The sequence below is a fragment of the Nerophis lumbriciformis genome, linkage group LG32, assembly GCF_033978685.3.
Source record: "Nerophis lumbriciformis linkage group LG32, RoL_Nlum_v2.1, whole genome shotgun sequence".
Lineage (NCBI taxonomy): Eukaryota > Metazoa > Chordata > Actinopteri > Syngnathiformes > Syngnathidae > Nerophis > Nerophis lumbriciformis.
The window spans coordinates 11834204-11859820 of NC_084579.2; the positions used below are offsets into that span (position 1 = coordinate 11834204).

General features: G+C 41.7%; 2 protein-coding genes across 3 annotated transcripts in view; both read left to right on the forward strand.

Annotated features, from left to right (window-relative positions):
* On the forward strand, window positions 1-14594 carry exosc2 (exosome component 2). Its single transcript, XM_061927115.2, has 9 exons — window positions 1-191; window positions 2032-2133; window positions 4874-4919; window positions 4984-5073; window positions 5140-5205; window positions 9520-9588; window positions 9657-9833; window positions 9906-10034; window positions 14363-14594. Exons 1-9 carry the CDS (start codon window positions 70-72, stop codon window positions 14441-14443), a joined length of 882 nt encoding a protein of 293 aa, XP_061783099.1. The 5' UTR covers window positions 1-69; the 3' UTR covers window positions 14444-14594.
* Window positions 14595-17878: 3284 nt separating this feature from the next.
* Window positions 17879-25617, forward strand: part of abl1 (c-abl oncogene 1, non-receptor tyrosine kinase) — a 91184-nt gene continuing 83445 nt past the window's right edge. For both annotated transcript variants that reach the window (XM_061926877.1, XM_061926880.1), the window contains exon 1: window positions 17879-18350. The gene's annotated coding sequence lies outside the window, so the exon portion shown is untranslated. The remainder of the gene's footprint in view (window positions 18351-25617) is intronic.

Sequence of the window (25617 nt, forward strand, 5' to 3'; positions counted from 1 at the left end):
CATAGCTGCCACCACCGGAAACGGCGAAGAAGAAAAAAAGCGACGCAACATAAACACATTATAGCAAGCATGGCGGCTGACATGAGATTACCAGCTTTTAGAAAAACGGTATCTTTATGCGTTTCTAGCGGCGAGAGGAGCGATTTAGTCGTGCCTGGTGATGTGATAACTTCAGACTCTGGTTTTATGCGGTAGGTTACTCTTTTTCTTACACATCCGTGCTAGCTGCTAGCATGTAGCCTAGCTGCGTACGCTAGCTCCTGTGTTGTTATGTACCATTTATTTTTTATTTTTACACAACATTGCCACTTTTAGACAAATTATTTACTTACACTGTAAGTAAATAATTTGTCTAAAAGTGGCAAAGTTGCCACAACTTTGCCACTTTTAGACAAATTATTTACTTACAGTGTAAGTAAATAATTTGTCTAAAAGTGGCAAAGTTGTGTAAAAATAAAAAATAAAGGCCTCATGAAGCGTTTCGACACATTGCAAAACTGTATTGATACTGTGTCGATACTGTGTCACTAAATACTGACATCTGCTGGACATTAAAAATCCCTACAGGCAACCTATGGACCGACTCAACTGACACTGATTTTATGACCTAGTACAGTGGTTCTCAAATGGGGGTACGCGTACCCCTGGGTGTACTTGAAGGTATGCCAAGGGGTACGTGAGATTTTTTTAAAAATATTCTAAAAATAGCAACAATTCAAAAATCCTTTATAAATATATTTATTGAATAATACTTCAACAAAATATGAATGTAAGTTCATAAACTCAGTGAAGCACAAGCTCAGGTTTGTCACTAAAAAGAACTGTGAAAAGAAATGCAACAATGCAATATTCAGTGTTGACAGCTAGATTTTTTGTGGACATGTTCCATAAATATTGATGTTAAAGATTTTTTTTTTTGTGAAGAAATGTTTAGAATTAAGTTCATGAATCCAGATGGATCTCTATTACAATCCCCCAAAGAGGGCACTTTAAGTTGATTATTACTTCTAGGTGTAGAAATCTTTATTTATAATTGAATCACTTGTTTATTTTTCAACAAGTTTTTAGCTATTTTTATATCTTTTTTTCCAAACAGTTCAAGAAAGACCACTACAAATGAGCAATATTTTGCACTGTAATACAATTTAATAAATCAGAAACTGATGACATAGTGCTGTATTTTACTTCATCTTTTTTTTTTTCAACCAAAAATGCTTTGCTCTGATTAGGGGGTACTTGAATTAAAAAAAAATCACAGGGGGTACATTGCTGAAAAAAAGGTTGAGAACCACTGACCTAGTATATACAATAATATAAACCAAGTCATTGTATTTCATTTAGGATTATTTCATAACTTCATTTAAATAAAAATATATTTTTTGTCTTTTTTAGATACAGTCAATAAATAATGTGAACATGTATCATAACATGGAAATCTAAGAGAACGTGTTGTGAATGAGGATGCTTGTGGACCTGGAAATTATTATTATTTTTTTTTTACACATTTTTATTAAAAAAAAAAACAGTTTTTCCAACGTATTCAATTTTAGACGCTTTCTCTTCTTAGTTATTATTTCTCCGGCTGTAGAAAAGAGCCGCACAGAGGAGGCGTCAGTGCGACACAGTTCGCGTATCGGTCACGTGACCAAAACAGCTCATGATCGGTCACGTGACTTTCTAAAAGCGGTACGCGCACCGACACAGGGTTTCGCTCTTTGAGCTCGACGCATGCGCCGATGCATCGGTGTTGCCGGACCCATCACTAACTTACAGACATGGCTTTCTGAAGCGTATGAGAGCTGAAAACATAATATTGACTATGTTAATTGGGACTCACTAGTTTCCCATCATGCATTGCAACTTCCTTTAACGCTGTCAAAATAAAACACTACGGGTACAATACAAATGTACACAAAAGCGATCTCTAATACAGCACAAAAGACACATACAAGTTACACACCTGTGTCATGTAGCATATTACACTGTATGTACGGTTAAAATTGAAATGAATAAAATGGTGGTTTATTGTAGGGGTCATGGCACTTATGTCGACGAGGAGAAACTGACAGCTTCTGTGGCTGGGGAGGTGCAGCGAGTGGACAAGCTCATCTGTGTGAAGCCGCTCAAGACCAGGTGAGTACGGTGGCCGAGAAGGGCGAACGCGCAGCACGGAAAAAGCATTAAATCTAGAGATGTCCGATAATGGCTTTTTTTGCCGATATCCGATATTGTCCAACTCTTAATTACCGATTCCGATATCAACTGATACCGATATATACAGTCGTGGAATTAACACATTATTATGCTTAAGTTTGTTGTGATGCCCTGCTGGATGCATTAAACATTTTCCTAAATAAATCAACTCAAGTTATGGAAAAAATTGCCAACATGGCACTGCCATATTTATTATTGAAGTCACAAAGTGCATTATTTTTTTAAACATGCCTCAAAACAGCAGCGGGGTTGAGGAGGTGGGGGTGGATATTGTAGCGTCCCGGAAGAGTTCGTGCTGCAAGGGGTTCTGGGTATTTGTTCTGTTGTGTTTATGTTGTGTTACGGTGCAGATGTTCTCCCGAAATGTGTTTTGTCATTCTTGTTTGGTGTGGGTTGACAATGTGGCGCATATTTGTAGCAGTGTTAAAGTTGTTTATACGGCCACCCTCAGTGTGACCTGTATGGCTGTTGACCAAGTATGCATGCATTCACTTGTGTGTGTGAAAAGCCGTAGATATTATGTGGTTGGGCCGGCATGCAAAGGCAGTGCCTTTAAGGTTTATTGGCGCTCTGTAGGGCAGCACGGTGGTAGAGGGGTTAGTGCATCTGCCTCACAATACGAAGGTCCTGAGTAGTCTTGGGTTCAATCCCGGGCTCGGGATCTTTCTGTGTGGAGTTTGCATGTTCTCCCCGTGACTGCGTGGGTTCCCTCCGGGTACTCCGGCTTCCTCCCACCTCCAAAGACATGCACCTGGGGATAGGTTGATTGGCAACACTAAATTGGCCCTAGTGTGTGAATGTGAGTGTGAATGTTGTCTGTCTATCTGTGTTGGCCCTGCGATGAGTTGGCGACTTGTCCAGGGTGTACACCGCCTTCCGCCCGATTGTAGCTGAGATAGGCTCCAGCGCCCCCCGCGACCCAAAGGGAATAAGCGGTAGGAAATGGATGGATGGATGGATGGCGCTCTGTACTACTCCCTACGTCCGTGTACACAGCGGCGTTTTAAAAAGTCATAAGTTTTACTTTTTGAAACCGATAATTTCCGATATTACATTTTAAAGCATTTATCAGCCGATAATATCGGCAGTCCGATATAATCGGACATCTCCAGTAAATAGTTTTGTAAACATTGTATTGGTGATAGAGCTGCCACGATTAATCGATTAAATCAATTAAATTAGAAAGTGCTTAAGGCTGTTTTAGGGTTGTCCCGATACCAATAATTTGGTATCGGTACCATAATGTATATCGATACTTTTCGATGCTTTTCAAAATAAAGGGAACTACAGAAAATGTCAATATTGTCTTTATTTTAACAGAAAGTCTTACAATACATTAAACATATGTTTCCTAATGCACTCAAAGAGCAATTTTAGATGGTTAAAAATAGAGATGTCCGATAATATCGGACTGCCGATATTATCAGCCGATAAATGCTTTAAAGTGTAACATTGGATATTATTGGTATCGGTTTCAAAAAGTAAAATGTATGACTTTTTAAAACGCCGCTGTACGGAGTGGTACACGGACGTAGGGAGAAGTACAGAGCAGTTGCGTCTCCCAGTCAAACTTGCCAACCCTCCCGATTTTCCCGAGAGACTCCCGAATTTCAGTGCCTCTCCCGAAAATCTCCCGGGGCAACCATTCTCCTGAATTTCTCCCGATATCCACCCAGACAACAATAATGGGGGCGTACCTTAAAGGCACTGCCTTTGCATGCCGTCCCAATCACATAATATCTACGGCTTTTCACACAAGTGAATGCAAAGCATACTTGGTCAACAGCCATACATGTCACACTGAGGGTGGCCGTATAAACAACTTTAACACTGTTACAAATATGCGCTACACTGTGAACCCACACAAAACAAGAATGACAAACACATTTCGGGAGAACATCCGCACCGTAACACAACATTAACACAACAGAACAAATACCCAGAACCTCTTGCAGCACTAACTCTTCCGGGACGCTACAATAAACACCCCCCGCAACTCCCCCCCACACACACACACACACCTCAACCCCGGCCCCCCCAACCCCGCCCACCTCAACCTCCTCATGCTATCTCAGGGAGAGAATGTCCCAAATTTCAAGTTGCTGTTTTGAGGCATGTTATAAAAAATAATGCACTTTGTGACTTCAATGATAAATATGGCAGTGCCATGTTGGCACTTTTTTCCATAACTTGAGTTGACTTATTTTGGAAAACCTTGTTACATTGTTTAATGCATCCAGCGGGGCATCACAACAAAATTAGGCATAATAATGTGTTAATTCCACGACTGTATATATCGGTATCGGTTGATGTCGGAATCTGTAATTAAGAGTTGGACAATATCGGAATATCGGATATCGGCAAAAAAGCCATTATCGGACATCTCTAATTATTAGTAAATATTAAAAAGGAAACTATCCATAAAAGTACTCTTGCAAGGCAAAAGTGTTGATGACAGAATGATATACTTGACATTAAGCGCTATAAATCTATATATCGATCACTCGTTACACCCCTAGTATTTTACCAATGCATTTTTTAATCTGATCATCATTTGGACGTTGCTGTGCGTTTGCCCCCCTGTTGGACACTGTAGGTAATGCATGGTGATGAGTACTGAAAAAGCTGTATTTATGACTTTATTGTTGTGATATCGCAGGTTTAACGGTGAGGTTGGTGACGTGGTGGTTGGTAGAATTACAGAGGTAAGACCGACAGGTGTTTAATAATCAATATGCATTGACTGCATGCTTGCTTGCTATTTTTTAGGTACAACAGAAGCGATGGAAGGTGGAGACAAACTCCCGATTGGACTCGGTCCTCTTATTGTCCTCTGTCAACCTGCCCGGGGGGGAGCTGGTAAGTAGAAAGGCAGAAGATGTCCACCAGTGGGAGCAGTCTTGAGGATATTTTGCTGTTTTGCAGAGGAGAAGATCAGCGGAAGACGAGCTCACCATGAGGGAGTATCTCCAAGAGGGTGACCTCATCAGTGTAAGTCTTCTTCACACCAGGGGGTCATCAACTTACTTGTGTATCTTGTTGAAAAATGATGATTGTTAGAGATGCCCGATAAATGCGTTAAAATGTAATATCGGAAATTATAGGTATCGGTTTTTTAATTATCGGTATCAGTTTTTTGTTTTTTTTGTTTTTTTATAAATTAAATCAATATAAAAAACACAAGATACACTTACAATTAGTGCACCAACCCAAAAAACCTTCCTCCCCCATTTACACTCATTCACAAAAAAGGGTTGTTTCTTTCTTTTATTAATATTCTGGTTCCTACATTATATATCAATATATATCAATACAGTCTGCAGGGATACGTCCGTAAGCACACATGATTGTGCGTGCTGCTGGTCCACTAATAGTACTAACCTTTAACAGTTAATTTGACTAATTTTCATTCATTACTGGTTTCTATGTAACTGTTTTTATATTGTTTTACTTTATTTTTTATTCAAGAAAATGTTTTTAATTTATTTATCTTATTTTATTTTATTTTATTTTTTTTAAAGTACCTTATCTTCACCATATCTGGTTGTCCAAATCAGGCATAATAATGTGTTAATTCCACGACTGTATATATCGGTTGGTATCGGTAATTAAAGAATTGGACAATATCGGAATATCGGATATCGGCAAAAAGCCATTATCGGACATCCCTAATGATTGTATTTTACGTTAAACTGGTCCTAAATGTACCTTGTGTATGGTGAAATACTAACGCTATGCAAATAACAGTATTCTGCCGCTAATGGCGAGCTGGCAACTAGCGTGCTAATCGCTAGCTGAGAACTTACTAGATTCAAACGATTCAAGAATAGAGTATAATTGTTTAAAAGGTACTTGTAAATGAGTTTGTGCGCTATTTGCTAGCTGCCAACCAGAGCGCTGATCGGCAGCTGGTAAACACAGCACTGATTGCTCGCTTGTAACTAAAGTATTGATTGTTAGCTGGCAACTAGAGTGCTAATCGCTAGCTGGCAGCTAAAGAGCTAATTGCGAGCTGACAACGAGGGAGCTAATCGCTAGCTGCCAACGAGAGCGCTGATTGCTCGCTTGTAACTAAAGCATCGATTACTAGCTGGCAACTAGAGTGCTAATTGCTATCCGGCAACTAGGGCATTTATTGCTAGCTGACAACTAGGGCGCTAATTGCTAGTTGACAACACGTTGATTGCTAGCTGCCAAAGTGCTAACCCTCAGCTGGCAACGAGAGCGCGAGTCGCTAGCTATCTTAAATGCTAACATTAATATGATATAATTAGATAGCACTGATTGGTCGTTTGTAACTAAAGCTTTGATTGCTATCTGGCAACTACAGTGCTAATCGCTAGCTGGCAGCTAGAGTGCTAATTGCGAGCTGACAACTAGGGCATGCTAATCGCTAGCTGGTAACTAGTAAACGCTAGCTAGCAACTAATAATAATAATAATAATAATAGATTTTATTTGTAAAAAGTACTTTACATTGAGTAAACAACCTCAAGGTGCTACAGTGTATTAAAAAATAAAAAGATAATAAAAAATAAATAAAACTAGAACAGCCAAATAGCTAAAACTAGTATGCATGTATTTAAAAAAAAAAAAAGGCTTTTTTAAAAAGAAGGGTTTTTAAGCCTTTTTTAAAAGCATCCACAGTCTGTGGTGCCCTCAGGTGGTCAGGGAGAGCGTTCCACAGACTGGGAGCGGCGGAGCAGAAAGCCCGGTCTCCCATTGTTCGTAGCTTTGTCCTCGGAGGTTGGAGGAGGTTAGCCTGTCCGGAGCGGAGGTGTCGTGTGGAGGGTTTGGGGGTACAGCGTTGATTGCTAGCTGGCAACGAGAGTGCTAATCGCAAACTGACAACTAGGGCATTAATAGCAAGCTGACAACTTGGGAGATGATAGCTAGCTGGCAAAGCGCTAATCATTAGCTATTTTAAATTTTAACCTGAGTATAAGTAGATATTCATGTAATATTTATTCACATTCGACTACATGAGTGTTGTTGCCCAATGTTCATGTGTATCTAAAGACAACTAGCATGTTAATCGCCAGCTAGCTACAAGCGCACTAATCGCCAGCTGGTAACTAGCATGCTATTTGCTCAATAGCAACTATTGCGGTATTTGCTAGCTGCCAACTACACTGATTGCTCGCTTGTAACTAAAGCATTGATTGCTGGCTGGCAACTAGAGTGCTAATCGCTAGCTGGCTACTAGAGTGCTAATTGCTAACTGGCAAATACGGCGCTAATTGCTAGCTGCCAAAGTGCTAACCCTCAGCTGGCAACGAGAGCGCTAGTCGCTAGCTATCTTAAATGCTAACATTAATATAATTAGATATTCATGTAATATATTATTTATTCACATTCGACTACATGAGTGTTTTTTGCCCAATGTTCACGTGTATTTAAAGACAACCAGCATGTTAATCGCCAGCTAGCAACTAGCGCACTAATCGCTAGCTGGTAACTAGCCTGCTATTTTCCCAAAAGCAACTATTGTGGTATTTGTAGCTGCCAACTACAGCGCTGATCGCCAGCTGGTAAATACAGCACTGATTGCTCGCTAGTAACTAAAGCATTGATTGCTAGCTGGCAGCTAGAGTGCTTATCTCTAGCTGGCAGCTAGAGTGCTAATCGCGAGCTGACAGCTAGGGCATTTATTGCTAGCTGACCACTAGGGCATTAATCGCTAGTTGACAATCAACGTGTTAATTGCGAGCTGGCAAAGTGCTAACCCTTAGCTGGCAACTAGAGAGCTAATCGCAAGCTGACAACTAGAGCGCTAGTCGCTAGCTATCTTAAATGCTAACATTACTATAATAATATAATTAGATATTCATGTAATATATTATTTATTCACATTGGACTACATGAGTGTGTTTGCCTAATGTTCATGTGTATTTAAAGGGGAACATTATCACAATTTCAAAGGGTTAAAACCATTAAAAATCAGTTCCCAGTGGCTTATTATATTTTTCGAAGTTTTTTTCAAAATTTTACCCGTCACGCAATATCCCTAAAAAAAGCTTCAAAGTGCCTGATTTTAACCATCGTTATAAACACCCGTCCATTTTCCTGTGACGTCACATAGTGAAGCCAACACAAACAAACATGGCGGAAAGAACAGCAAGCTATAGCGACATTAGCTCGGATTCAGACTCGGATTTCAGCGGCTTAAGCGATTCAACAGATTACGAATGTATTGAAACGGATGGTTGTAGTGTGGAGGCAGGTAGCGAAAACGAAATTGAAGAAGAAACTGAAGATATTGAGCCATATCAGTTTGAACCGTATGCAAGCGAAACCGACGAAAACGACACGACAGCCAGCGACACGGGAGAAAGCGAGGACGAATTCGGCGATCGCCTTCTAACCAACGATTGGTATGTGTTTGTTTGGCATTAAAGGAAACTAACAATTATGAACTAGGTTTACAGCATATGAAATACATTTGGCAACAACATGCACTTTGAGAGTGCAGACAGCCCAATTTTCATCAATTAATATATTCTGTAGACATACCCTCATCCGCGCTCTTTTCCTGAAAGCTGATCTGTCCAGTTTTGGAGTTGATGTCAGCAGGCCAGGGAAGCTAGGGTCGATAGGGGGTTTAGCTCGCTCGTCTGCGGGAACAAACTGCCGCCATTGCTTGCCGTGCTACCGAGGTCCTTTGTCCCTGAATTGCTCACACACTCCGGCAGATTCAATGAGGGTCTGGCGGCAGATTTCTTTGACTTTATCGTTGGAAATGCATCTGCTTTGAGTGTCGCAGGATATCCACACATTCTTGCCATCTCTGTCGTAGCATAGCTTTCGTCGGTAAAAGTGTGCGAAACAAACGTCCAATTTCTTGCCACTTTTGCATCTTTGGGCCACTGGTGCAACTTGAATCCGTCCCTGTTCGTGTTGTTACACCCTCCGACAACACACCGACGAGGCATGATGTCTCCAAGGTACGGAAAACAGTCGAAAAAACGGAAGATAACAGCTGATTTGACTCGGTGTTTGTGAAAATGGCGGATTGCTTCCCGATGTGACGCCATGTTGTGACGTCATCGCTCCGAGAGCGAATAATAGAAAGGCGTTTAATTCGCCAAAATTCACCCATTTAGAGTTGGGAAATCGGTAAAAAAAATATATGGTCTTTTTTCTGCAACATCAAGGTTTATATTGACGCTTACATAGGTCTGGTGATAATGTTTCCCTTTAAAGACTTTTACATTTGTGGACAAATTGCAGTATCTCTGTTGAAGACCATTGCTTTATGGCATTTTTTCATGTTTGTTTTGTATTCCTCACTTTGTGTACGTTTTAGGCGGAGGTGCAGTCCGTCTTCTCCGATGGAGCGTTGTCGCTTCACACCCGCAGCTTGAAGTACGGCAAAGTAAGTCGATCGTCTGACGGGAAGCGGACGACTCCACATTTCCTAACACTGCCCTCGTTGGACTGCAGCTGGGTCAGGGCGTCCTGGTCCAGCTTTCTCCGTCCCTCATCAAGCGTCAGAAGACACATTTCCACAACCTCCCGTGCGGCGCCTCCATCATCCTGGGCAATAACGGCTTTGTGTGGCTTTACCCCACGCCGGGACAGCAGGAAGAGGAGGCCGGGGGCTTCTACACCAGCATCGAGGTGTTATTTTGAGTCTTGTATTCACTCATTCTGGTGCGTGTGTGCGCTTATCATGTCTGGTTTGTGTCTCAGCCTGTCACTTTGTCTGACCGGGAGGTGATCTCGCGCTTGAGGAACTGCCTGCTGGCCTTGGCTGCACACAAGGTCCTCCTGTTCGACACCAGCGTTCTCTACTGCTATGAATCCTCGCTTCAACATCAGGTGGGAAGCAGCATGGGTTGGGGGTGCTTTTGCCTTGCTTTTTTGCCTTTTTTGTCACACTTGAGCAGACTTAGGCAAAATACGACCCATTAAGATTTTCAATCCGGCCCGCCGGACGTTCGACATCATTTTTTTAGACCTTTAAAGGGGAACATTATCACCAGACCTATGTAAGCGTCAATATATACCTTGATGTTGCAGAAAAAAGACCTTTTTTTTTTTTAACCGATTTCCGAACTCTAAATGGGTGAATTTTGGTGAATTAAACGCCTTTCTATTATTCGCTCTCGGAGCGATGACGTCACAACGGGAAGCAATCCGCCATTTTCTCAAACACCGAGTCAAATCAGCTCTGTTATTTTCCGGTTTTTTTTCGACTGTTTTCCGTACCTCGGAGACATCATGCCTCGTCGGTGTGTTGTCGGAGGGTGTAACAACACGAACAGGGACGGATTCAAGTTGCACCAGTGGCCCAAAGATGCGAAAGTGGCAAGAAATTGGACGTTTGTTCCGCACACTTTACCGACGAAAGCTATGCTACGACAGAGATGGCAAGAATGTGTGGATATCCTGCGACACTCAAAGCAGATGCATTTCCAACGATAAAGTCAAAGAAATCTGCCGCCAGACCCCCATTGAATCTGCCGGAGTGTGTGAGCAATTCAGGGACAAAGGACCTCGGTAGCACGGCAAGCAATGGCGGCAGTTTGTTCCCGCAGACGAGCGAGCTAAACCCCCTGGATGTCTTGACTCACACCGTCCCTTATGCCACCGAAGATGATCAAGAGAAGAATATCGACCCTAGCTTCCCTGGCCTGCTGACATCAACTCCAAAACTGGACAGATCAGCTTTCAGGAAAAGAGCGCGGATGAGGGTATGTCTACAGAATATATTAATTGATGAAGATAGGGCTGTCTGCACTCTCAAAGTGCATGTTGTTGCCAAATGTATTTCATATGCTGTAAACCTAGTTCATAGTTGTTAGTTTCCTTTAATGCCAAACAAACACATACCAATCGTTGGTTAGAAGGCGATCGCCGAATTCGTCCTCGCTTTCTCCCGTGTCGCTGGCTGTCGTGTCGTTTTCGTCGGTTTCGCTTGCATACGGTTCAAACCGACATGGCTCAATAGCTTCAGTTTCTTCTTCAATTTCGTTTTCGCTACCTCCCTCCACACTACAACCATCCGTTTCAATACATGCGTAATCTGTTGAATCGCTTAAGCCGCTGAAATCCGAGTCTGAATCCGAGCTAATGTCGCTATAGCTTGCTGTTCTATGCGCCATGTTTGTTTGTGTTGGCTTCACTATGTGACGTCACAGGAAAATGGACGGGTGTTTATAACGATGGTTAAAATCAGCCACTTTGAAGCTTTTTTTAGGGATATTGCGTGATGGGTAAAATTTTGAAAAAAACTTTGAAAAATAAAATAAGCCACTTGGAACTGATTTTTAATGGTTTTAACCCTTCTGAAATTGTGATAATGTTCCCCTTTAACATCCAAACTGTCAAAGCCATTATGATGTGCAGTGCAGTTTTTAAATGACCGTAAGTATTGAACTATAGAAAGTGTTTCAATTAGAGATGTCCGATAATATCGGACTGCCGATATTATCGGCCGATAAATGCTTTAAAATGTAACATCGGAAATGATCGTTATCAGTTTCAAAAAGTAACATTAATGGCTTTTTAAAACGCCGCTGTACGAAGTGGTACACGGACGTAGGGAGAAGTACAGAGCAGTTGCGTCTCCCAGTTATACTTGCCAACTCTCCCGATTTTTCCGGGAGACTCCCGAATTTCAGTGCCTCTCCCGAAAATCTCCCGGGGAAACCATTCTCCCGAATTTCTCCTGATTTCCACCCAGACAACAATATTGGGGGCGTGCCTTAAAGGCACTTCCTTTCCGTCCCAGTCACATAATATTTGCGGCTTTTCACACACACAAGTGAATGCAAGGCATACTTGGTCAACAGCCATACAGGTCACACTGAGGGTGGCCGTATAAACAACTTTAACACTGTTACAAATATGCACCACACTGTGAACCCACACCAAACAAGAATGACAAACACATTTCGGGAGAACATCTGCACCGTAACACAACAGAACAAATACCCAGAACCCCTTGCTGCACTAACTCTTCCGAGACGCTACAATATACACCCCCCGCTACCCCCTAACCACCTCAACGTCCTCATGCTCTCTCAGGGAGAGCATGTCTCAAATTCCAAGCTGCTGTTTTGAGGCATGTTAAAAAAAAATAATGCACTTTGTGACTTCAATAATAAATATGGCAGTGCCATGTTGGCATTTTTTTCCATAACTTGAGTTGATTTATTTTGGAAAACCTTGTTACATTGTTTAATGCGTCCAGCGGGGCATCACAACAAAATTAGGCATAATAATGTGTTAATTCCACGACTGTATATATCGGTATCGGTTGATATCGGAATCGATAATTAAGAGTTGGACAATATCGGATATCGGCAAAAAAGCCATTATCGGACATCTCTAATGTGCAGTGCTGTTTTTAAATGAACTATAGAAAGTATTTCAATCGTTGAAATCTGCGCTTTTGGGTGTTATAGGAGTTATTACGGTAATCTACGTCACAGCAGCTCCGACAAGGAACAAAGCAGAGTGGGTGGGGTTTGTTTTCAGAGCAGCCAGCCCGAAACGCGTGGGTCAAACAGATGCGGAAGCAGATTTTTACAACAAGTTTCTGAATAAAAGTGATAAGATGTCATATTGTAGGTGTTCATTACCCTTTGCTGTTTGTTACATTTTGTTGTGTTTTGCTGGATTGTAAAAGATGTCTATGGAGGAGCTGGACTGAGAAGTAAAAGAGGAGTGATGTTCGTATGTTGTTAATATTCAGTGTTTTATTGTTCATAGTTAATATTGTAAATCCCGCTTTCTTTATTTTAATGTGCATTTTTGGTGTCCCATTCAGTAAAAAACTGAAGTTCCATTCTGTGTGTGTATATATAATTTATTAGAGATGTCCGATAATATCGGACTGCCGATATTATCGGCCGATAAATGCTTTAAAATGTAATATCGGAAATTATCGGTATCGGTTTCAAATAGTAAAATGTATGACTTTTTAAAACGCCGTTTTGTACACGGACGTAGGGAGAAGTACAGAGTGCCAATAAACCTTAAAGGCACTGCCTTCGCATGCCGGCTCAATCACATAATATCTACGTCTTTTCACACACACAGGCGAATGCAACGCATACTTGGTCAACAGCCACACAGGTCACACTGAGGGTGGCCGTATAAACAACTTTAACACTGTTACAAATATGCGCCACACTGTGAACCCACACCAAACAAGAATGACAAACACATTTCAGGAGAACATCCACACCGTAACACAACATTTGTATTGAATTTGCATATGTGGATCGCTTTTTTGCTTTTGTGTCGATGAGACAAACCAGATGCACAAATAAATGTGACCTACACACTCCCCTGAACAACCAACAGAGGGCACTGCAGCCAGAGCGTGCAGACATGGTCTGACAACTGGCGAGCCAATCAGAGGCACACTAGGGAGGGTCATATTACGTCATGACTTTTGGTATGATTTGACTCACATTGCACTGGTAAGAGATCAGTATCTACATCAAGACAAGGTCATTAAACAGCATTGATACAATAAAATAAGCAGCTAACACGGCCTTTCAGATTAACTGGATAGATTAGCATTAGCTAATACAACGTTAACGAGCTTGGATTGGATTGTTTTTGTGCAGAGAACTCCGGGCATTTTGCATATAATGCATATAATGTTCTGTGACCCAGACCGCTCTGGCTGCAGTGCCCTCTGCTGGTTGTTCAGGGGAGTGTGTAGGTCACATTTATTTGTGCATCTTGTTTGTGGGAGGAATGTCCCATCGACACAAAAGCAAAAAAGTGATCCACATATGCAAATTCAATACAAATACAAAATCAAGCATATTTATATTCAAATCTCAAAAATATATTTACAAATACACGTTTGTTTATACAAATTCTTGATTTATTTCTATGTCACATTTTTTTATTTATACATTTTATTTGTATATATTTTCAAATCTCAGAAATATATTTACAAATGTGTTTATTTATACAAATTATTTTTATGTGAAATTTGTATTTGTATATTTATTAATATATGCACATGTATTAATGTCATATTGATATATATATATATATATATATATATATATATATATATATATAAGTTGATGTGATACAATTCTACTTCCATTTAGAAGACATAAGAGCATGTCGTTTTTATTCTGTTAGTCTCATGTGATGTACGTGCGTCTCTGCAGGTGAAGGACATCTTGAAACCGGAAGTGATGGAGGAGATCGTGATGCTGACACAGCATAAGCTGATTGCGCAAGAAGGTTAAAGACAGTTTTATCAACACCAGCGGCGAGTCATACGCTGACCAAATACAACACACCGGACCAGTTCCTCTTTTTTTGTGTATGCTTCCTGCTTTTACATAGTTGTGCCGATGAAGATCAAGAAGTGTAACCTTTTCTCATTGTATGCCTTTTTTTTTTTTTTAACTATACAATAAATATTGCTGTATTTTTCAGTACTATATTTATTACACTCATATACTGAGAAGCCAGACTATTTCCCATGTTCAGAAGTAGAACGATAACTACGGTACTATTTATTTTTTTAATTCTACTCGAAGTAAAATTGCTAAACAAGAAAAACATACAAGTCTCAAACCAGGTGTTCTTTATTGAATCTTAATACATTTAAGTGCAGAAATCGAATAAACTTGCAGAATTGAGCAGCAATTTTTTTTCTTATTTTTTAAAAGATTTGTTCTAACCAAGCATACGGAAGTAAAAATAAAGGTTCAACTTTTACAAAACTACATTTAAAAAATGCTGCAATTAGATTATTTTATGGTTCTATGGTTATCATAGTATTTACACTTGCCACATGTTGGTACTGTTTCTAATAGCATATTTTCTCAGTACATTTGATACATATTTCTGTTTTCAATTAGAATTATATCAACAATTGTTACATTTGTGTTTCAAAAACAGACAATCAAGAACAAAATAGGAGCATAAGACAAGAACTCAAACACTACACACAGGAAAACACCAAAAAACTCCAAATAAGTCACGGTGTGATGTGACAGGTGGTGACAGTACACCTACTTTGAGACAAGAGCTACAGTGATGCATGTTTGGTTATGGTTTGAATTCATATCAAACAATTGCGAGATCGACTTTTTATTGTCAATATCGGCTGCTGAGTTTAATTTTTTAAGTTTTCTGCTGGTGGTGTGCCTCAGAATTTTTTCAATGGGAAAAAATGTGCCTCGGCTCAGAAAAGGTTGAAAAACACTGCCTCAGTTGACCTATTTCTACTTTAGTAAACTCTTGTATTGTCTATGAATTGTGCTTGGAAACAAATATTGTCCTAAAACTACCCTCATATATCCATCCATCCATTTTCTACCGCTTGTCCCTTTTGGGGTCGCGGGAGGTGCTGGAGCCTATCTCAGCTGCATTTGGGCGGAAGGCGGCGTACACCCTGGACAAGTCGCCACCTCATCGCAGGGCCAACACAGATAGACAGACAAAATTCACACACTCAAAAAAAATGCCTCATTGGATGAACTCAATTAAAATGAGGGCAGGATTTCCATCCAATTTACTTCGATTTGATGTCTTTTGCAGTATATATTGATATCGTTTTATCGCGCAGCCCTATCGGCCTTTTAAAAATATATATTTTTCTTTCAATTTATTTGTTATCAATTATGTGTCTATCATGATATATGTTTGTTTTATGGCCCAGCCCTATGGGGATTTTTTCAGAATATTTAAATTTTTTTGAACTGATTTTGATTTCATATATTTTGCGATATATATTGATAACATTTTATGTTTGTTTTTTCAGAATGTTTTTTGATTTTAATTTTTTTAATTAATTAATTTATTGATAGAGATTTTATGTATTTTGCAATATATATTGCAATTGTTTTATCGCCCAGCCTTATCGGCCTTTTTCCATTTTTTTTCCTTTTTTTTTATATCTATGTGTCTGTAATGATATATATTGATATCGTTTTATCGCCCAGCTCTATCGGCCTATTAAAAAAGAAATGTCTTTCAATTTATTTGTTATCAATTATGTGTCTATCATGATATATATTTTAGTTTTATGGCCCAGACCTATAGGGATTTTTTCAGAGTATTTTTTATTTTTTTGAACGGATTTTGATTTGATTTATTTTGCGATATATAGTGATAACATTTTATGTGTGTTTTTTCAGAATGTTTTATTTTTATTTTTTTATTGATAGTGATTTTATATTTTTTTGCAATAAATATTGCAATTGTTTTATTGCCTAGCCTTATCGGCCTTTTTCCATTTATTTTTTCTATTTTTTATAACTGTGTCTGTAATGATATATATTGATATCGTTTTATCGCCCAGTCCTATCGGCCTTTTATTTTTATTTTTTATGTTTCTTTCAATTTATTTGTTATCAATTATGTGTCTATCATGATATATATTTGTCTTTTATGGCCCAGCCCTATGGGGATTTTTTCCTAATATTTTTATTTTTTTGAACTGATTTTGATTTTATTTATTTTGCGATATATATTGATAACATTTTACGTGTGTTTTTTCCAGAATGTTTTATTTTTATTTTTTTATTGATAGCGATGTTATGTCTTTTGCAATATATATTGCAATTGTTTTATCACACAGCCTTATCGGCCTTTTTCCATTTTTTTCCATTTTTTTTTATATCTATGTGTCTGTAATGATATATATTGATATCGTTTTATCGCCCAGCCCTATCAGACTTTTTATTTTTTTTATTTTTTTATGTTTCTTTCAATTTATTTGTTATCAATTATGTGTCTATCATGATATATATTTGTCTTTTATGGCCCAGCCTTATGGGGATTTTTTCCGAATATTTTAATTTTTTTGAACTGATTTTGATTTTATTTATTTTGCGATATGTATTGATAACATTTTATGTGTTTTTTCCAGAATGTTTTTTTTTATTGATAGCGATTTTATGTCTTTTGCAATATATATTGCAATTGTTTTACCGCCCAGCCTTATCGGCCTTTTTCCATTTAAAATTTTTTTTTTTATATCTATGTGTCTGTAATGATATATATTGATATCGTTTTATCGCCCAACCCTATCGGCCTTTTTCAAAAAAAATATTTTTCTTTCAATTTATTTGTTATCAATTATGTGTCTATCATGATATTTATTTTAGTTTTATGGCCCAGCCCTATGGGGATTTTTTCAGAATATTTAAATTTTTTTGAACTGATTTTGATTTTATTTATTTTGTGATATAAATTGATAAAATGTTATGTGTGTTTTTTCCAGAATGTTTTTTTTTTTTTTTATTGATAGCGATTTTATGTGTTTTGCAATATATATTGCAATTGTTTTATCGCCCAGCCTTATCGGACTTTTTCCATTTTTTCCCCCAATTTTTTTCCCCCATTTTTTATATCTATGTGTCTGTAATGATATATATTGATATCCTTTTATCGCCCAGTCCTATTGGCCTTTTTCCTATTTTTTTTTGTTATCAATTATGTGTCTTATCATGATATTTATTATCGTTTCTTGGGCGGGAGTTTTTTCAAATTACTGTTTAAAATTTTTTTTATTTCGATTTGATGTCTTTTGCGATATATATTGAACATCTTTAATGTAAAGGTTTCTTAGATAAATGTACCCAACTCAGGACTGCTGCACTCCCGACTTCCGGTTTCTGGCAGGACTAGCCCACGCACGCATGTGACGTCACACGTCGCCCCACCCACATATTTCTGTCAACCACCTTGCGTGTATCGCAAGTATGGCGGCCCAGGAGGCGTCTCGGCGAGTGCTCGGCCAGAAGTTTGCCGCTCCGAGTCCCGCATGAGAAGGATGAGTCAGCCACGGCCCAGGGCAAGAAGAAGAAGAGCAGCGCGGCCTTGATGCGGACACAAGCCGGCCGGTCGGCGGCGTCCGGCTGACGGAGGAGCCGCCTATATCTCGTCTTCGCTTAAAGTTAAAAAGTCTCCCGGCACGGGGTGGGGAAGGAGCTCGGACGCCTGGAGGAAAAGTCCTAACCCCGGTTGTTGGATTAAAACAAAAACAACTTTTTAATTTGGAAGATTTGGTGGCGAAAGTGCCGCCGAGAAGCCGCAGCCAACTGTTGACTTCCTCGGTCTGCCTTCAAAGGAACCAGCGGCTAACGCTAGCTAGCCTCCATGGCTACTTTCCACGCTAACACAACTTTATATCACCACGTAAGTTACTTTTTTTTTTTTTTACTACTTTATTTGACATCTATAAAAGTGTTGAAAAGAGTTTTGAAAGAATATTCAACTCCACTTCTCAATGTTTTAAATGTCACATTCGGCAACATTAAAGTCTCGGGACGGTTAAGTTTAAACAATAGTGCTATGCTAACTTTCCTGCAACATACTTTGTTGTTTATTCTTCAACATAATAAATATGAAAATACATTTGATAATGGCTGACTTCATGTTACACTTTATTCAAAGTAAAAAGACACAGCACTTTACAAACTAACAGAAGTAACTCAATGAAGGCACTTTTGTTTATAATTGACAGAAAGGTACTACTACTCTAACTGGACTCCGTGCTAAATAGCAACTTGACTATTTAATATTTAATTATTTAATTAGGGGTGAAGTAGCACATGTATATTTGTAATTGCATTCTTGGTGCTACAGAGTTCCCACAAGGTGCACCTTAAGCGACAGACAGGAATGTGTCTACTCCGCCAACAAATGCCAAGGAGAAGGCGGAGCTTGAAAACCAACTTCTGTTTTGGAACACTTCACTTCGAGCTGTCATTTCACCCGACGTTGACATTTGTCCCTAGCAGTGACGTGCGGTGAGGCACTGACTTCATCACAGTCAGATTTACAAACATATGAACCCTAAAGAGTATCTTATTCACCATTTGATTGGCAGCAGTTAACGGGTTATGTTTAAAAGCTCATACCAGCATTCTTCCCTGCTTGGCACTCAGCATCAAGGGTTGGAATTGGGGGTTAAATCACCAAAAATTATTCCCGGGCGCGGCGCCGTTGCTGCCCATTGCTCACCTCCCAAGGGGTGATCAAGGGGATGGGTCAAATGCAGAGGACAAATTTCATTACACCTAGTGTGTGTGTGACAATCATTGGTACTTTAACTTAACTTTAACTTTACACATACAAACTGTAGCACACAAAAAAGCACATTTAATAAAAAAAACGTTATTATGGTCTTACCTTTACTTATAAATGAAGTCCATGCGCCGCTGTTGTGTTGGATTAATGCACTCCCTGACGGGAGTGTTATATCGACTTAAAAAAGTGTAATCGAGGGTTTATAAATGTGGCCTATACTGTATGAAACTACAAAATAACAAACACGGAGGCTCCAGTTTACACGAGGACCACTTTATTTACATTCTTCCAAAAACCTCCGCTCCACTCCAACGTGTCATCACTTCCGCTCTTAGCGCCTTCAAAATAAGAGCTCAAGGCATATACTGTACAACAGCGCATAACAGGAACTTAACATCACAAAGAGGAAATCCCATAAAAATAGGTTACAAAAGTTATTTAATAAGAAGCCAAAAAGTGCAAAAACAATAATGTTCGTGTTGGAGGAGTTGTGAATTAGATACACCTGCAGTCTGCAGGTGTACCTAATGTTGTGGCCCTGCAGTCATTCACAACTCCTCCAACACGAACAATATTGTGTTTGCACTTTTTGGCTTCTTATGAAATAACTTTTTTAAATAGATTCAATCTTGCACGTGGAAAGTTTAAGTGTGGGCTTTAGTTGATATAACACTCCTGTCAGGGGGTGCATTCTACGGCGGGGGTGCAGGAGGCGGGATTACTGCGAGCCTCAGCCAGTGCGTCTTTTGCAGCCGTTTTATGATCGCTCAGCACAAGAAATACGTTACACACATACAGTTGTTGACAAAATACACTGTACATTATATACCTCAGCTAACTAAACTATGGAAATGTATAATATAATTCATATAGCAATACAGTCTCACTGCACAGCAGGCCAGCAGTTAGCCGAGTCCGCAATCCATGTTGAGGCACAACGCAGTGAAAATTCAGCGATTTTAAATACAAATAATCTAAAACTGGTGAAGTTAAATGGAAAATAAGCCTATAGTATAATCACTGGATACATATAACAATTTAATAACATTTTTTTCTTTTTACATTTTTTTTCTTTCCATGATGGCAGGTGAGGCCACCCCTCACCTGCCTCTAGTGACTGCACGTAACTGGTCCCTAGGTATGCTCAGTACAGGCCAAAAGTTTGGACACACCTTCTCATTCAATGCTTTTTCTTTATTTTCATGACTATTTACATTGTAGATTGTCACTGAAGGCATCAAAACTACGAACATGTGGAGTTATGTACTTAACGAAAAATGCTGAAATAACTGAAAACATGTTTTATATATTCTAGTTTCTTCAAAATAGCCACCCTTTTGCTCTGATTACTTTTTCGCACACTGTTGGCATTCTCTCGATGAGCTTCAAGAGGTAGTCACCTGAAATGGTTCTCACTTCACAGGTGTGCTTGAAGCTCATCGAGAGAATGCCAAGAGTGTGCAAAGCAGTAATCCGAGCAAAGGGTGGCTATTTTGAAGAAACTAGAATATAAAGCATGTTTATTTCACCTTTTTTTTGTTAAGAACATAACTCCACATGTGTTCATTAGGGGTGTAACGGTACGTGTTTTGTATTGAACCGTTTCGGTTCGGTACGGGGGTGTACCGAACGAGTTTCTAAGCTAAAGTCTTAACAAGCTGCTTTGCTTCTTCTGCCTCTTTCTCAGCACCCAGCATTGTCCCACCCACACAACCATCTGATTGGTTACACAAAAAGCGGTAACAGCCAATCAGCAGTGCGTATTCAAAGCGGTAACAGCCAATCAGCAGTGCGTATTCAGAGCGCATGTAGTCAGTGCTTAGCGTTGAGCAGGTAATCATCAGGCAGCATACTCTCCCCAAATTAAAATAAACACCTCCCAGTCAACTACTAGTAACATCACTATGAGCATGTTGACGTTCTAGAAACTTAAACTGCAGCTCAGCTCGCTCGCAGTCCTGGCTTGAGGTGAAGGCTAATTAGCTTTTAGCGTAACGTTAGCTCATTTTGCGGTGTGTGTGTGTGTGTGTGTGTGTGTGTGTGTGTGGTCTCTCCTATTGCTTCTGTACTATTTGTTCAGCTATAGTTACATTAATCATTAGTAATGGAGCAGCCTAGTTTTGAATGGCAGGGTCCCTGCTATCACATGTTGATAAAAATATAATATTTACATAACAAATCAACTACAGGCTTCCCAAATGCTGTATTAAATTAAGCATGATGATCCATCCATCCATCCATCTTCTTCCGCTTATCCGAGGTCGGGTCGCGGGGGCAGCAGCTTAAGCAGGGATGCCCAGACTTCCCTCTCCCCAGCCACTTCATCCAGCTCCTCCCGGGGGATCCCGAGGCGTTCCCAGGCCAGCCGGGAGAGATAGTCTTCCCAGCGTGTCCTGGGTCTTCCCCGTGGCCTCCTACCGGTCGGACGTGCCCGAAACACCTTCCTAGGGAGGCGTTCGGGTGGCATCCTGACCAGATGCCCGAACCACCTCATCTGGCTCCTCTCGATGTGGAGGAGCAGCGGCTTTACTTTGAGCTCCCCCCGAATGACAGAGCTTCTCACCCTATCTCTAAGGGAGAGCCCCGCCACTCGGCGGAGGAAACTCATTTCGGCCGCTTGTACCCGTGATCTTGTCCTTTCGGTCATGACCCAAAGCTCATGACCATAGGTGAGGATGGGAACGTAGATCGACCGGTAAATCGAGAGCTTTGCCTTCCGGCTCAGCTCCTTCTTCACCACAACGGATCGATACAGCGTCCGCATTACTGAAGACGCCGCACCGATCCGCCTGTCGATCTCACGATCCACTCTTCCCCCACTCGTGAACAAGACTCCGAGGTACTTGAACTCCTCCACTTGGGGCAAGATCTCCTCCCCAACCCGGAGATGGCACTCCACCCTTTTCCGGGAGAGAACCATGGACTCGGACTTGGAGGTGCTGATTCCCATCCCAGTCGCTTCACACTCGGCTGCGAACCGATCCAGTGAGAGTTGAAGATCTTGGCCGGAGGAAGCCATCAGGACCACATCATCTGCAAATAGCAGAGACCTAATCCTGCAGCCACCAAACCAGATACCCTCAACGCCCTGACTGCGCCTAGAAATTCTGTCCATAAAGGTTATAAACAGAATCGGTGACAAAGGGCAGCCTTGGCGGAGTCCAACCCTCACTGGAAACGTGTCCGACTTACTGCCGGCAATGCGGACCAAGCTCTGACACTGATTATACAGGGAGCGAACTGCCACAATAAGACAGTCCGTTACCCCATACTCTCTGAGCACTCCCCACAGGACTTCCCGGGGTACACGGTCGAATGCCTTCTCCAAGTCCACAAAGCACATGTAGACTGGTTGGGCAAACTCCCATGCACCCTCAAGGACCCTGCCGAGAGTATAGAGCTGGTCCACAGTTCCACGACCAGGACGAAAACCACACTGTTCCTCCTGAATCCGAGGTTCGACTATCCGGCGTAGCCTCCTCTCCAGTACACCTGAATAGACCTTACCGGGAAGGCTGAGGAGTGTGATCCCACAATAGTTGGAACACATCCTCCGGTTCCCCTTCTTAAAGAGAGGAACCACCACCCCGGTCTGCCAATCCAGAGGTACCGCCCCCGATGTCCACGCGATGTTGCAGAGTCTTGTCAACCAAGACAGCCCCACAACATCCAGAGCCTTAAGGAACTCCGGGCGGATCTCATCCACCCCCGGGGCCTTGCCACCGAGGAGCTTTTTAACTACCTCGGCAACCTCAGCCCCAGAAATAGGAGAGCCCACCACAGATTCCACAGGCCCTGCTTCCTCATAGAAAGACGTGCTGGTAGGATTGAGGAGGTCTTCGAAGTATTCTCTCCACCGATCCACAACATCCGCAGTCGAGGTCAGCAGAGCACCATCCCCACCATAAACGGTGTTGACACTGCACTGCTTCCCCTTCCTGAGGCGGCGGATGGTAGTCCAGAATTGCTTCGAAGCCGTCCGGAAGTCTTTTTCCATGGCCTCCCCGAACTCCTCCCATGTCCGAGTTTTTGCCTCCGCGACCGCTGAAGCCGCACACCGCTTGGCCTGTCGGTACCTGTCTGCTGCCTCAGGAGTCCCATGAGCCAAAAGAACCCGATAGGACTCCTTCTTCAGCCTGACGGCATCCCTCACCGCCGGCGTCCACCAGCGGGTTCTAGGATTACCGCCACGACAGGCACCAACCACCTTGCGGCCACAGCTCCAATCGGCCGCCTCGACAACAGAGGCACGGAACATCGTCCACTCGGACTCAATGTCCAGCGCCTCCCTCGTGACATTTTCAAAGTTCTTCCGGAGGTGGGAATTGAAACTCTCTCTGACAGGAGACTCTGCCAGGCGTTCCCAGCAAACCCTCACAATGCGTTTGGGCCTGCCAGGTCTGTCCGGCATCCTCCCCCACCATCGCAGCCAACTCACCACCAGGTGGTGATCGGTTGAAAGCTCCGCCCCTCTCTTCACCCGAGTGTCCAAAACATGAGACCGCAAATCCGATGACACAACTACAAAGTCGATCATGGAACTGCGGCCTAGGGTGTCCTGGTGCCAAGTGCACATATGGACACCCTTATGTTTGAACATGGTGTTTGTTATCGACAATCTGTGACGAGCACAAAAGTCCAATAACAGAACACCACTCGGGTTCAGATCCGGGCGGCCATTCTTCCCAATCACACCTCTCCAGGTTTCACTGTCGCTGCCAACATGAGCGTTGAAGTCCCCCAGTAGAACGAGGGAATCACCCGGGGGAGCACTCTCCAGTACTCCCTCGAGTGAATCCAAAAAGGGTGGGTACTCTGAGCTGCTGTTTGGCGCGTAAACGCAAACAACAGTCAGGACCCGTACCCCCACCCGAAGGCGGAGGGAAGCTACCCTCTCGTCCACCGGGTTGAACTCCAACGTGCAGGCTTTGAGCCAAGGGGCAACAAGAATTGCCACCCCAGCCCGTCGCCTCTCACTGCCGGCAACGCCAGAGTGGAAGAGAGTCCAGCCCCTCTCAAGAGAAGTGGTTCCAGAGCCCTTGCTGTGCGTCGAAGTGAGTCCGACTATATCTAGCCGGAACTTCTCCACCTCACGCACTAGCTCAGGCTCCTTCCCCCCCAGCGAGGTGACGTTCCACGTCCCAAGAGCCAGCTTATGTAGCCGAGATCGGACCGCCAAGTGCCCTGCCCTCGGCTGCCGCCCAGCTCACACTGCACCCGACCTCTATGGCCCCTGCTATGGGTGGTGAGCCCATTGGAGGGGGGACCCACGTTGCCTCTTCGGGCTGTGCCCGGCCGTGCCCCACCTCCGGGCCTGGCTCCAGAGGGGGGCCCCGGTGACCCGCGTCCGGGCGAGGGAAATCTGGGTCCTTTGTTAGTGTTCTTCATAGAGGTCTTCGAGCTGCTCTTTGTCTGATCCCTCACCTAGGACCAGTTTGCCTTGGGAGACCCTACCAGGGGGCATAGAAACCCCCGGACAACATAGCTCCTAGGATCATTGGGACACGCAAACTCCTCTACCACGGTAAGGTGGCAGCTCAGAGAGGAGAAGCATGATGAGTTGACTTGAAACTGTTTAATTTTGCACTTTTTTATATGTAGAAGAAAAGTTTTGTCATTTTATTTAATCTGAGCAAGAACTTGAGGCAGTTTAATGTTGATTAACGTGGGTAGAATTATTATAGTGTTCCCAATGTTAAAAGGATAAAGCCATTGTTTACACATTTGGTAAATAAATGGCCAAAAAATGTATATTTTGTTGTTTTCTTACTGTACCGAAAATGAACCGAACCGTGGCCTCTGAACCGAGGTACGTACCGAACCGAAATTTTTGTGTACCGTTACACCCCTAGTGTTCATTCATAGTTTTGATGCCTTCAGTGACAATCTACAATGTAAATAGCTCAGTTACAGCTCATGTTATTCTATTCTGTGTTATGTCTGTGTTTTATGTTGCACGATTGCGCCAAGTAAAATTCCTAGTTTGTGAACCCGTTCTTAAACAATGGCAATAAAAACTCTCTCTTCTCTTCTTCTTCTTCTAAATAGTCATGAAAACCTCTTGAGGCTCACCGAGAGAATACCAAGAGTGTGCAAAGCAGTAATCAGAGCAAAGGGTGGCAAATTTGAAGAAACTAGAATATAAAACATATGTAATACGGTAGTCAAGAGACGGAACAAACTGAAACACATTTAAGCAAGATGTGTTTTAATGCCACGCGGCACAATGGAGTGACGTCAGACGGCAACCGGAGACCTGTCAATCACAACAGATGCTATCTTGCTTCGAAGTAACTTTATGGATTATTATCTTACCTCAATTTTTCACTTTTCGCCTCAAACTGACACAGCCTGCGTGACTTTGAGGAACTTC